The sequence below is a fragment of the Phaseolus vulgaris genome, chromosome 9, assembly GCF_000499845.2.
Source record: "Phaseolus vulgaris cultivar G19833 chromosome 9, P. vulgaris v2.0, whole genome shotgun sequence".
NCBI lineage: Eukaryota > Viridiplantae > Streptophyta > Magnoliopsida > Fabales > Fabaceae > Phaseolus > Phaseolus vulgaris.
In genome coordinates, this window is record NC_023751.2 from 31894319 (window position 1) to 31909099 (window position 14781).

General features: G+C 32.4%; 1 protein-coding gene across 1 annotated transcript; it reads right to left on the bottom strand.

Annotated features, from left to right (window-relative positions):
* Nucleotides 1–10554: 10554 nt before the first annotated feature.
* On the bottom strand, nt 10555–11508 carry LOC137821581 (repetitive proline-rich cell wall protein 2-like). The gene has a single exon (XM_068626238.1). It carries the CDS (start codon nt 11420–11422, stop codon nt 10793–10795), a length of 630 nt encoding a protein of 209 aa, XP_068482339.1. The 5' UTR covers nt 11423–11508; the 3' UTR covers nt 10555–10792.
* Nucleotides 11509–14781: the final 3273 nt, after the last annotated feature.

The following is a 14781-nucleotide window of genomic DNA, read 5'->3' on the forward strand; positions in this document are numbered from 1 at the left end:
GCCTTCCTAAAAGAACATGAGTTGCTTCCATTGGTACAACATCACATAAAACCTCATCTTTATACTTTCCTATTGCAAAATTAATGAGGACTTATTTGTTAACCATGATTTCACCTTCGGTACTAAGCCATTGTAATTTATAGGGCTTGGTATGAGAGATAGTGGATAAGGCTAACTTCTCCACAACTCTTGTACTAGCCACATTAGTACAACTACCCCCATCAATAATCAAGGAACATAACTTGTTGGTGATAAGACAGTGGGTGTGAAAAATATTTCTCTTTGGGTATCATCCAAAGGTTTTGGAATTGTGCCCAACATTCGCCTTATCATCAATAAGTCACCTTCACAATGTATTTCACACTCATATTCACCTGGGGACCTAGGAGATGTAGAATGTCTAGATGAATCGGAATCATGCTCACTAATCACTACCCCATCATGTATAAACATATTTCGTTTAGAAGGGCAATTAGAAGCTATGTGACCATATCCTAAGCATTTAAAACATTTCTTACTAGACGATTTTGTTGGTGACTTAGGATTAGAAGTTGAAGGCTTAGAATCCCTAGTTTTGAAAGATGATTCTTTAGGAGGATACTTTGAAAAAGATTTGTTTTTATTTTTCCAAGAGTTGTTGTAATAGCCATCATTATGAGTATTTTTAAAGCATTTTTCTTTGAAAATTGAGATTCAACCTTGATGGCAAGGTGAACCAAATTTTGTAAAGATGAATACTGATGAAGTCCCACAACATTTTGAATATCCCTTCTAAGACCACTCACAAATCTAATCATTTTAGCTTCCTCATTTTCATGCATATCTACTTGGATTAAAAGCGTTTTTAGCTCCTTGAAATAAGCATCCACACTTAGCATGCCTTGGTGAAGCCGTTGGAGCTTCAACAATAGGTCTTTCCTAAAGTGTGGTGGAACAAATCTATCGCACATACACTCTTTAAATCGTTCCAAGAAACCACGGGAGATCTCTTGTTTAGTCCAATGTCCATAAGAGTCTTATGCCACCATTGCATGGCATAGTCTAAAAATTCTAAAGAAGCTAGTTTAACCCTTTAGTCTTCAAGGACCTCATGTACATGAAAAATTTGCTCAACCTTTGCCTCCCAAACCAAATATACATTAGGATCACCATCCCCACTAAAACTAGGCAATTTTAGAATTGGAAAATAAGGCTTTGCCACATTTTGGCGCCTATCTTCATGATGATGATGGTGATGATGCCTCCTCCTTCCACTTTCTTCTCCATGAACGTGAGAAATGGAAGAACTTCTTGAAGAATGTCTATGAGAATGACGGCTTCCAAGGTTGGAATGGTTGGACCTATCAAGAGTCACTTCAAGTCTTTGTAATCTTTCCTCCAATTGTTTCATGACTTCATCTTTTTGTGCAAGGGAGCATTTTGCCTCCTTCAATTCACCAATAATAAATTCTCTTTGTGGAGAGTGTGGTTTGGAAGATTCACCACTTGAATAGGTAGCCATTGCCAAAATGAAAACAACAAACACAATGAACAAACAATTTCAAGAAAACAAGGTTAGAAAAGTGAACAATTATGTTGCGGTGATGGAAGTTAAAGGCACTCAAAGCACTCCAAGAAATAATTCTCAAATGAAAGATGTCAAAGCAACCCACTCTTTCTCAAAGCCAATACACCACAAAACTTTAAGGAACAATAAAAGACAATCAATAAAAGATGTAAACAAGAAAAGGCTATAGCAAAAGGAACACAAGATATATGACAAACTCAAAGAATATTGAATGAAAAGACAATCAAGAAAATAAGGGACTCAATTAAAAGATAGCACTCAAAAGGAACCTAGAGAAAAGCACTAGAATAGGATGAAGAAAACCAAAAAACAACACTACTGGAAATTGTGTAAAAACTGTGCGTAACTTTAAAGATTTATCTGGAACTTGAGAATGCAAACTGAAATATGAAATTTAAACCAATGAAACTTCAAGATGTTATCTCAATTTGGGCCCTGGAATCACCCACAAACAGTATACCAATTAATTGTGATAAATTTCCGAAAATCACTGCCCATCACCGTTTTTCCAAAGTCATAATTTTTGCACTCTGTACGTATTTGATTTATCATTTTTTTTGTACTTGGAATTTTGAAACACTTATTTTTTTTCACTCTCTTGTAACACTTCAAACTACATAAATCCAGAGTTTCAGAATTTTTCTCCAACAATTGTAATTTGCATAAACAAAACAGTCAGCACAGTTTCATACAAAACAGAGGAAACCTATTCTGGAATTAAAAACAAAATTGAGAACTTCAAAAGACACAATAGAATTGATGTTTAAGAACTTGTATGAACCTAACACACAAGCATGAACTCAAAACTAAAAATAAAAGGCACCAAAGGATAAAAACAGTAATATAAAACTGCACTCAAATAAAATCAATCAACCAAAATTATCAAGAAAAGTACTACATAGAATTGATGACATTATAGGAGAAAACATGACTTGACACAAACACAATTAATTGCAACAATTAAAACAACAAGAAAGTACTCAAAATAAGGCAAAAACAGAATGCTAATGACAAGTATATGAAAGTAAAGAACAAGAATGTAAAGTTCTTGAATTAAAAGTGCCAAAAATAACTCAAACACACAAGAACACACCTAGGACTCATGATACCACATGATGTGAGTTGATATAGGAAAAAACACTTTCAAGAATTGGATCAAGATTCTTAACCATTCAATGACTCATCAAGAACACAAAATTAGAAACAAGAACACCACAAGAATTAAAACTACCGATTGAAACACAACAAAGAACAAAACCCACCAACTGAAACTCAAGAATTCAATATAGCAATGAGTTTCTATGGAAACCGAAACAAGAACAACATGTACAAAGGAAAGGAACCGAACAAAAAGAAGAACAAGTGCAGCAAATGAAATGAAAGCACAAAAGGAAACAAATGAACCGATTGGAATTGAAAAACTACAAGAAAACAACAAATGAGTAATTATGGAAGATGAAAGGAGATGAACTTATGTGGTTGATGATCCTTGGAGTGTTTCACGCCACTTGAAGGGTGGAAAAGCTTGAAGATGAGTGGATGCCGCCACTTGAGAGTCCCAAGAACCTCCCAAGATAAGACTAGGAAGAATAGTAGAGAACAAGTCTCACACAACTCTCTCACCAATTTGGTATAGTTTCTTTACTCAAAAATTCAATTTCAAACTTATGATACAAGGCACCATGTACCTCTATTTATACAAGGCAAGGGAGTTGGAAGAGTCACTCTTCTAGTTCCTTCTCTAAAGTAGTGCCTAAGAGTCTTACATGAGAGGTGTCTTTTGGTTTTCCTTTTTGACACTTTCCTAAAGCTACTCCTATATTATCTACAAACTTTATACAAGGGTGATTACAAAAAAGAGAAAGCATTTATGCTCTTTTCTCAAAACTTTAGACTTGCTCCTTGTAATTCTTCCTTGAGATTATTGGGCTTGGACCTCAATATTAAGAACACTAATAGGAAGAACTTCAAGTGTTGTGGTCCTTGACCATTCCTCTTATTGATGACATCTTTAAATGCTTGTTGAGATGACCCTTCAAGTATAACATCCTTGATCATCTTTAAGTGTTTTTGGATCATATCAGGATGTGTGTGTGCGTATGTGTCAAAGTAATGTTTTGTCGTTTTCTTGCTTCGACAAAAATGCAGAGGGGGATGGAGCTTGCAGGGCTGCGAAGTGCGTTGTGCTCTTTTTTCAAAAGCTGCAAAAGGAACATGTGGCCTTGTGAAGAGGAGGAACGTCCCAATTTCAGAGCCAAAATTTGTCTAGAGGCTATGATCTGTTTAGTCAATATCTTCTTAATAAGGAGAATTAAATTATGCTTCCTTTGGCATATCAAATGAATACATAGCTAGCTCTAGTCAGACAATCAATACTACTGGAAGACCTGCATTACAATTTACTCAAACATCCTATGTGTCTCCGACAGAACCAATTTTCTTCTACTGATGCTCTTGTTCACTGTGCTATCCGAATTAGTGTAGAGGGTTGGCGATAGCTAGGCAGTAAAAGACTAAGAGGCTACTGGTTTGGTTCTGAAATTTGGTGTTCACAAGGACATCATTTTGAGGTTCTTGGTTTTTGGGTTTTGCAGTCTGCAGTGTTTGTAGTTTGCAAACGGCAATTTGGAAACTGTTTTAAAATCTAAAATTTTCTGCAATATCGATTTATGTTTATTCAAAGCAGTTTTGTGCCTTGCTTATTGATAGCTGTAACGGGTTTGAATACCCCTGTATGTTTTCTGCAGCTTTAGCCAAACAACGTAGACATGCATTGCTTGGTCTGGTTTGAGAAAGATTAGGTTGATAATAAATCGTTATTGTAAAAAAATATAAATACTCCTAAAGTCTCATTTTTATTTAACTTATTTATTATTGATAATAAAAAATCTAATTTAAGTTGATGTTAAAAATAAAAAGCCAGTAAAATTAAATATATATATATATATATAATAAATGAAGATGATAGTCATCAATACTTTTAACATTTATTAAAGTTTTGGCTCATCTTAATAAAGAATCTACGTATACTCAAATACATGAATAAAAATTAATATTATCAAAATTATTTAAAAACAAAAGAGGAGTCAAAATATTTTTAAGCTTTTTTCTTCGCATAGGTGTGAGGATTTACGCAAAAGCAAATCATATGAATATATATTTTTATATATACGTTTATATTTTCATATTATTAATTTATTAATATTTAAATTATAATAAAATAAATATAATTAATTGTATAATTTAATATAAACATAATAATAATAATTATTAAAAAAATATTAATAAATAATTAAAAGAATAATTATAATAAGTAATAAATAATAAATAATATATTTATGAAATAAAAATTAAATAAATAATTAAAACAATTATAAAGAATAAAGAATAATAATTAATAATATTATTATTTATATAATAATAATATTATTATTAATTATAAAAAATAAATATATAAATAAATTATTTATTTATTATTATTCATATATTTTTAAAAGTAAGGGTAAATTTGTAAACTTACATTTTACACCTTTTAAAAAATTAAAAATTTCTACATAACCATCACAATAGTCACAAAATTCAATAAACTTTCCTTACAAATATACTCTAACATACCAGAATCCAAACAACCTCACTTTCCTTTCAAATCATTCCAAACTATGAAGCTCGGACACGCTTCATCATCTCCGCTTCTGCGCGTCAGACGCGTATTGGATACAAACAACTGATAGACACAAGGACTATACAGTGTCGGATGCATTGAGCTAGGCCGGACACGACCCAGTTTGTGGACACGCGGATGACACTTTTAAGTTAATGTTGTAGTGGACGGGAGAAGAAGAACGGAGAAGATGAAGGGTGGAAAGGAAGACAAAGAAGGCAAAATGAAAACGAATAAGAAGATGAAGGGTTGCAGAGAAAATATTTAAAAATAAAAGTGAAGACTGTACCTACATATTTTGAACTGGGAAATTGGGAAATGCATTCTTTTAGTGTCCCGGTGTTGACATCCTCTGCACAGTAACACACATTTGACGCTGTAGACGTGGCAATGACATAGCAGTGTGAGATTGAGTTTGTTGACATGGCACGTTCGGTTGGAATTTATGAAATAATAAATTTTTAGGTTAAATTGAATCCCGCTATTTTTGCTCTCTTGTTCAACTTCATAGTGTAGTGCTTTCGTTTGTTCTCAGTTCCTCTGTTTAGTTCGAGTTCTTAGTGGCTGGTCCCTCTTCGATTCTGTTTCTATTCGTTTTTATTGTGACAATGACATCCTTCCATTTTCGTGTTTGTTGTCGTTGGTCTCTTCACTGACTTCGTCGTCGGTGTGGTGCATTTTCCATGGTATTCTAGTTGGTGATGGCACTGTGTTTTCCGGTGTGGTGCAGTTTGTTCTCTTCTTCTGTTGGTGTGGTTTTGGTTTGGTCTTGGTGTTGGTATTGTCATGGTGAGTATGTGTGCTTTCCTTGGTTGTGTTCCCTTTGAGTGAGTGAGTGTTCCTTGAGTGGTCATGGTAGGGTTTTTAGGTTAGTTTAAAACTAATTAGGATGGAATGAGCTGTATAATTTTTTTTTGTTTTGTTTTTCTTCCTTCATTTGCCCCTTTTGCATTTCAGCATATGTTTGTCCTTTTATGAATTTTGTGTTTTATCTGTGGTCGTGACTTAATTATGTGACAGTAGAATGTGAATTGCAGTATTGAAAGTTGAATAGAGGATGGTCAAAATTTCTAAGTTGAATGCTTTTGTATATCTAAAAATAATTTTGAATTTATGAGTTGATTTTATGGAAATTGAAGCGGGAACATTAGTGTATGTGACTAAGGCACAATGTTTTGCTATAGGATGCAAGATTATGTATTGATATATAGAGAGTATATATAGGATAGCAAAATTGTTTTATGAAGTGTACATTGGCCTTACAAACTCCTGAATTTGCTGACTTTGTGTTTTGTTCATGCTATGTTTGTTTTTGAAGCAAAAATATGGCAAAAGAGTATGGTGTGAAAGTTGACGAAGTTAATGTATGTTTGTCTTAATAAGTATATTTTGTTTTTGTATAACTTTATTTCAAGTAATTGGTTTATTGTTTACAATTGTAGATTAGGGTGAGACACAAAGTATATAGAAAATATCATTGAGATTAATGATATGTTATCTTCCTCCCAACGTAAGAGAATTGAAAGTACACCCTTTAAATGATTGTTTGGATTAAAACAACCATTAATTATTTCAAGTTCTGTTTTAAAGGAATTGGTTATTAGGTGGTCAATTGAGGACCAATGATTTAGAATAAGGCAACATCTTGTGCCATTTAGTCCTTTTGATGTTTGTATTAGTTTGAGATTAGGAATTATTGTAAAAAATGTTGAATTAGAAGACGATGAGGGGGGCTTGGTTAAAAATTTATTTGTTGGGGAGGAGATCAAAATAGTTGGCATTGTGAATAAGTTGAAGAACAATAAAATAAGAATAAAAAGAGATGTTAATGTATTCTATAGACTGTATATATTGCTTGGGTTTGTTGTTTTTTATTTTCCGCAAACATCTAGGTCTTTTGGTAGTTTTTTTGATGGAGTAATTGGTGATTCATTTATTGAAGTTTTGAAGTGGTAGTTTTCATTTATTTGAATTCTTTTATTGGAATTTTTTCATATTGTATGGGATTGGGATCTATCAAAGGAAGAAAAGACGTTGGATATAGTGTTTGAAGCACGACATTTTGGTGGAGAGTCCTCGCCAAAATGTAGTGAGAATAATGAATCCTCCTTCACTTCCATTGATTTGGAAAGCGTTTTGTCTGAGCAACGACAGTGTCGACAAAAGACCGAGGCAAATGGCATTTGCATTAGCACCCTTGAAAACAAAATTAGATTTCTACCAGAACAAGTCTTGAAGGGCAACCATAATGGGGAGTCATCACCATACAAGACAATAACGCTAACATAAAGTAATACGCATGATGATGTTGATTGTGAGCTTATATACCGGACTTTGACCTCCGGTCTTGATGAAGAAGACATTAAGTTTGTCAATATTAAAGTGTGAATTTTTTTGTTATGGAGTAAAAACATGATTTTTTAATATGATGTTTGTCTTTGTGTAGAGTCGTAGTTGAGGTAAATATGCAGATCCTGACAAAAGTCAACATCCATTCGCTTAGGCCTAAAGGGAAAGTGGACAACATGGTAAAATTGATAGTCATAATTTTACATATAAAGTTTGATATACAATTTACCGATGATTATCGTTTGTAGGTTATTTTTTTGCGTGTAGTAAAATTATGTACGATGAAAAAAAAAAAGTGGAAATGGCAATCTGAAACAGGTTTATGAATTAAAGTATTTACAGAAGGGCAATTCTATAAAGTTATTGATTTTATTATTTGCATTTAAATGAGCAAAATCTGAACGAAACAAAACAGTGAGATCAAAGTCAAATCTCATTCTACTTGAACTCATTCTCCACAACAAGGACTAAGCAGGTGATGCTTTTCTCCAACTTGTATGCGGAAGCCAATCCATTATTTTACTTTGATTATTTTAATTCTTGGTCAAAAGAATTTCCACACTTCAATTGATTTTTTTTTTAATTATTGATTTCTTTTATAATAAAGATTACTTTTAACATGCTTGTTGCTTGTATTACAAAAGGTCACAAAAATGGATACATGGAACAAACTTAATATAGATACAAGCGATCTTGCCGCTTTTGTACAACGTTGCTACACAAACACAACCACCAAATTAATTTTAGGACTGAGTGACAATGTTCAAACTGCTCTATTGAATCACAATTCAACAGAACTACAAAACACAACAATTTATGAACGAAATTGTTGACACAAATCATCAACGTGATTTCACCAGCACTCCATGCAGAACAATTTATTCAATTTTATGGTTAGCTAATGATCATCATGCTTTTCATTTCACACATTATCTTTATCGTTACCCAACTTCTCTTTCGAAAGAATCAATGCAAGGGGTTAATTCATTGCACACTCATGATCAAGTTTATGTCGTTTCTGTCTATTCGCTAAGACTTGTTGCAAACAACTAATAACTTTCTCTAGCATCCCACTCACTGCCTCTTGATGATCAACTACGCAACTCAAGGCCTTTTTTCTTTAAGAATCTCTACAAGTTGACACTATTTTTTCACGTTTCCCTTCTTTTGAGTCGAGACTTCTTTCATGCCTCTTTCACAACTTCTTGACGAAGCTCTTCCTCTCTCAAAGCAACCTCAACAATAACATATTCATCAACAACATAACAAGTTCAAACATAAAAGTATTTTTTTATAATTTAAATTAACTTTTAAATAGTAATGTTTTATTAAAGATTAATACTTTAAAATAAAATTAAACTTTAACTGAGAAGAAATAAAATATTTTAAATCAAAATATTTTATATTTAATTATAATATTTTAAATAACTTTAAATAGATATAACTAGTTATTAACTTAGTTATTGATAAATGATTATATAAATATAATTAATTACTGATAATTTTTTTATGACTAAATAAATATAACCACTTAATGATTAATGTGTTTATCTTTTTGTTAAATTTTTCTATAAATATTTTTTTAAAAAAAATCAGATTAAAAAGTATATAGTATATTTTCAAATATATATATATATATATATATATATATATATATATATATATCGTTTTTCAATTTAGCTGTATCTTAATTCGTGTTTGTATCTATGCCTGATAGATTCCAAATCTCTTTTTCCAAACATACGCTTAGGGATGTCAAAATAAAGTATAACCACTTTTCAACTCTTTATAATAATAAAATATTATTTTAAATTAAAATATTAATTTATTAGAATGTTAAGTAAATCTTTTTACAAAGGTGTTAATGTATGAGAATCCTTTCTCATATCTTTGATTAGATATGAACCGAAAGACTTAAGGGTACATAAACATCTTATCCTTTATTACTAAATTCTTAAATTCAATAACTATAAATTATTCTTTCAACGTTAAAATAATGTCCATTCAGAATATAGGCAGTTTTTTTAATAATTTAAAATCCACTTGTAATTGACACATGTGATACTTCAATTAATCTAAATTCGCGTTAGTTTCCTGCTGAAAATATACTCGGTACATCTGAAACCACCAAATTCCAGGTTACTTTAGGTGCATGTTGCTTTAATAAATACAAAATAAAGACCTTCATTGACTGCACATCTCTCTCCATCTGCCTGCAGGCAATAGATTTCACGCCGGTTTTTGGCTATGGGGTTATTTTTTTTTGTTTTTTATCAAAATGGGGTCCGTTTAAAAAAATTACAAATTTAGGTAAGCCGTATCAATTCGACACGACTTCATATGTACAAATCGTCCCAATTAGACACGACTTTGTCATGTCAACTTGGCACGACTTCTACCCTGTTATAATTTTTTTTAATTTTATTGTTTATATATTGAGTAGTAAGTTATGTAATGTTAAAAATTAATTTGATACATAATTTTCTAAGAGTGTTAGTTTTAAGAAACAAAAAATTGGATAATCGTGTATGGATCATGTTTGACGATAATGTAATACAATAACTTGATTATTTGATTAATTAAAAAATAAAGAAAATTGTTATCGAAGAAAATTATGACAAGATAGAAGTTGTGTTAAGTATGAGATGGTAGAGTCGTATCTAATTGGAACGATTTGTACATATGAAATCGTGTCGAATTGACACGACTTGCTTAAATTTATAATTTTTTTTAAAAAATCCCATTTTAGTAAAAAAAAAAAAAAATATAACCACATAGACAAAAACCCGATTTCACGCACGTCCATTTGACGAAATAGCTTAATAAAATATTTATTCAATAAGACTATATTCCCATGAATTTCTCCACATACTCATACCAAACACTGATAGAACTGGAAATGTCATCAGTCCAAATAAACTCTTTCAAAGGAGTTATCCGAAGCATAGTATGATGAAGTGTTTAAGGATTCCTGCTATGATTATAAAGTTCTATTATTCATAATTTGAAGTACGAAGCACATGTTTTTCGGTTCTACATTGTGCATCCATGATACACATAGCACGGTAAAGAAATGCTTGAAAAGAAGAACTAAGAGTAATCCTTGGGAGAATATGTAAAGTAAACTACACTCTTAGCATGACAATGGTAGCTGTTACACCTCTGATTTTTGCGTATACTTAAAAACACCTTTCTGAACATCAGAAGTGGGTGGTTCAGTTAGAACCTGGAGGGTACTTTGGGTGTGGTGGCTTCCCGTATGGTGGCTTGTAAACTGGTGGTTTCTCTACTGGGGGCTTGTGAACTGGGGGTTTGTAAACTGGTGGTTTTTCTACTGGAGGCTTGTGAACAGGTGGCTTGTAAACTGGTGGTGACTTATAAACAGGGGGCTTCTCATATTGAGACTCCTGCACTGGTGGCTTCCCATACGGTGGCTTGTGCACTGGTGGTTTCTCAACCGGTGGCTTGTGAACTGGTGGCTTGTAAACGGGTGGTTTCTCAACTGGTGGCTTGTGAACTGGTGGCTTGTAAAGTGGTGGTGACTTATAAAGGGGGGCCTTCTCATATTGAGACTCATGCACTGGTGGCTTCCCATAGGGTGGCTTGTACACTGGTGGTTTCTGAACTGGGGGCTTATACACTGGTGGTTTTTCTACTGGGGGCTTGTAAACTGGTGGTTTTTCTACTGGGGGCTTGTAAACTGGTGGCTTTTCTACTGGGGGCTTGTACACAGGTGGCTTCTGAATGGGAGGCTTGTAGACAGGAGGCTTGTCATAGTTAGCAAGCCCTTGAGGGGACAGAACCAGAGCTGCAAAGAGCAGAACTAGGAAGCTTAAGGAAGCCATGTTGTTGATGTTTTAGTTGTTGAATAACACAACCAATGCTTGTTATTTATACTAGTTAGGGGACTTATACTGCTAGATACATGTCTCAGTCTATTCTAGTTATTCTATGACGCACTATCTATATACCTGTCTGTACAGTCAATCTTTGGTATGGATTTTTCTATGAACGTGTAGATGCCTTTTGTCTTTTTTTGGTTGCAAAGTTGGAAATTAAAGGAGAACAATTACCTTTTTCACTTTTCAATGGGTTAGTCCAAATAATTGAGTAGTAGCTAGTTTCAGTTTTGCTTCTCCAATTCTTTAGTAATAAAGAAAAAAGTGTCTTCACATGAGACACTGAATTTAGATGTGTTTGGTTGGAAAAGTAAGAGTGGTGTATTATAAGGAAAACTACATCTAAAATGACTAAAAGAGAGTGTAGTACATAACTCTTGTTCTTCTTTTTTCAAGAAATAAACCCACCACGGGAATAACTATTGGAAAAGCAAGAAATGGGATCAATGCAACACTTCTAACACCAGTTGAAAACTAAGGCACATATATCTGCATAGTACCATGGCTGCAACCATATATTTGGTGAAAATATTATGTTGGCTACACTGAAATTAGTAACTTGTTGATTAGATTCACGAGGTTTGATTCTCTGTTAAAGTTGATTAGCAAATTTCATTATTTTCAACCATTTTGCTAGAAAAGTCTAAACACGAGATTGATAGCGGGAAATAGTGCGCATCATAAATAAAAAAAACAACCGCAGTGACCTAGCAAATACCCATGTATATATATAATGTCAAAAAGAATTTTTTTTTACCCATATATACCACCGACTCAATTATTATCCTTCTGAGAAATGTTTCTTTATACTCTCTTAAAAAATTACACTCACTTAACAATTAACTTTAATAATATAATAATATATATTAGAACTTTAGATTAAAAAATAAACAAATATTATTATAATATTATTATTGAGAGATGTCAAGTAAGTGTTTTTTAGTTCATTTAAAATCTAATTAAATATTCCTTATAACGTTATATCTTTTTTTCTAACTCGCAAGTAGCAAAATATGCTGTCACTAGATCAAAATCACCATTTTATGTGTAAATAATATTTTCTTTTCAAACAACCTATGTCGAATTGGCAGCAAAATAATAAATAAGCAAGTCATTTTTATATTGGGTTCTTCGGCACCAATTATAGGAAGTACATACAAATTTAGTTCGAATAATTAAAAAAACTATAAAACTACAAAAGAATCAATCTAAAAGAATATAAAAAAATTAAAATACTGAAAATTAAAAAAAAAATTGTCTGAATTTTTTTTTTTACTATTCAGTCGTTCAAAAATATCAAAATTTAAAAAGATTTTAGTTTTTTTGTCTTAAATATATCCAACTTTAAAAGAAATTTTAAAAAATATAAAATAAATAATGTTGTTTTAAATACAACTGTGATATTAACATTAGATTAAAAAAAACTCTAACTATGGGTGACAATGCGGTTTAAAATTTAGGGTTCATATAAAAATTTAAAATTTTATTATTAGAAATAAAAATATTAATTCACTTCTAATATATTGAAAATAAAAATTGGAGGAGGTAATTTTGTATTATTTATTAAGGTGTTTCTTCCTGTACTCTATCAAATTTCCTCCTACACCTCATCAATTTTAAATTTTAATTTCCACAACATAAAAGTGAATTTCAGAAATAAAAATTCAAAAGAGAAAAAAAAATCCAAAATAACCTTTTCAGAACAACTTTTACCTTAGAGAATCTAGAATTACTATTTTGACTTTTGAAATTCGATTTCTAGAATTAATGAGGAGCAACATGAAATTTAAGAGAGTGTAAGAAGAAACACCCTTTTTATTATTATGTGGGCTTGCAAGCTAGCCCGCCCGATCCTTGTCCCGTGCAGATTGTTGGTTATGCAAAATGGGTATAAGCGGATCAACGAGACAAAATAGTGACTATGTCAAGCGTTTTTTATAAGGAGCTGCGGGCCAATCCGAATGATCCATCATGCATTGTCACCCCTAACTCTAGGACATCCATTCTTATGTAAAAAAATGATGTAATTTTAAAATATTAATTTAAATTAATTAAGTTATATAAAATATTAAATTGTTCTTGACTAATTATTGTTAAAAAAAAATTTGTTAAAATATTTATTTAAATTCAACAAACCAACTCATGAATTTGTTCAGCGACAAATCTCTTACAAAAGATTCTTAGGATCGCTAGGTATGGAAAGCAGATGAAAATCTTGGCTTATACTGTTAGTTTGACATATAGATGTTTAAGGACGAAGGTAGAAGAGGATTTCAGGTTTTTATGAGTCCTTTTGGAGCATCAAGACTTTACCATCATCAAGAACCACTGCATGGAAAGTTCTGGCTGGTGGACTCCCAACAAGAGTTAATTTTGGAGAAAAGAGGATTAATCTTGGATAGCATTTTATGTGTTATGTGTGGGGAAGAAGAGGAAACAGGGAGCCATGTTTTCTTCAAATACAAAGTAGCCTGGAGGGTTTGGTGTTTGTGTTGTGAATGGGTGGGTGGGTGAGAAAACAACGTTATATTGTGATGCCAAAAACCACTTTTTTGCAGTTTAATCTTGTTTGGGCAACGCAAACGATGAATAAATCATGGGGTGTATGTGGATTGTAGTGGTTGGGGAAATTTGGAAGCAAATGAACCTAATCATTTTCAAGAATGTCAGGATGGATAGCTCTGAGATCTTTTCTCTGGCCCAACTCAAGGTGTGGTCATGGCTATCCAGTAAGGAAAACTTAGTTGATTACTTTTATGTCCAGTGTTGCATGGAGCCTAAGGAATGCTTGAAATCAATTAAAAAGAAAACATAAGATTGGGAAGGGGATGGAGTAATTGGACCTTTAACAGGTACACTAGTAAGCTACATAGGGAAATTTGAGGCCTGGGATGTGGTATTAATATCAGGGTAGTTGCAAGTTGTTTCTTTAGACTAAAGTTTATGCGTATTTCAGTCTAGTGGGGTTATTGCTATTAACGGTTCACCTATGTCAAAGTGGAGTTGTTTGTCTTTTGCAGGTTAAAGAAGACTAAAAGAATAGTTGTTGTCAATGGTGATTAAAGTTATTTTAATAAGTAATGGAGTGTTTGTTTCTTTTTTATCAGCAAATAATTAATTGAATTAAAGGGGACCAGTTCAGGGGTGACCCAACCCGTATACAAAACAGAAACAAAAAACAACTGCAGTTTGCTACCAAAGCATACCTACTGTAGTAGTAAGCCACAAATCCCCCAGCCCACTAGAGGTCCTCACCAGACTCAAACAAGCATAAAAAAGAAACCCAACAACTCCATGTTTGAGGT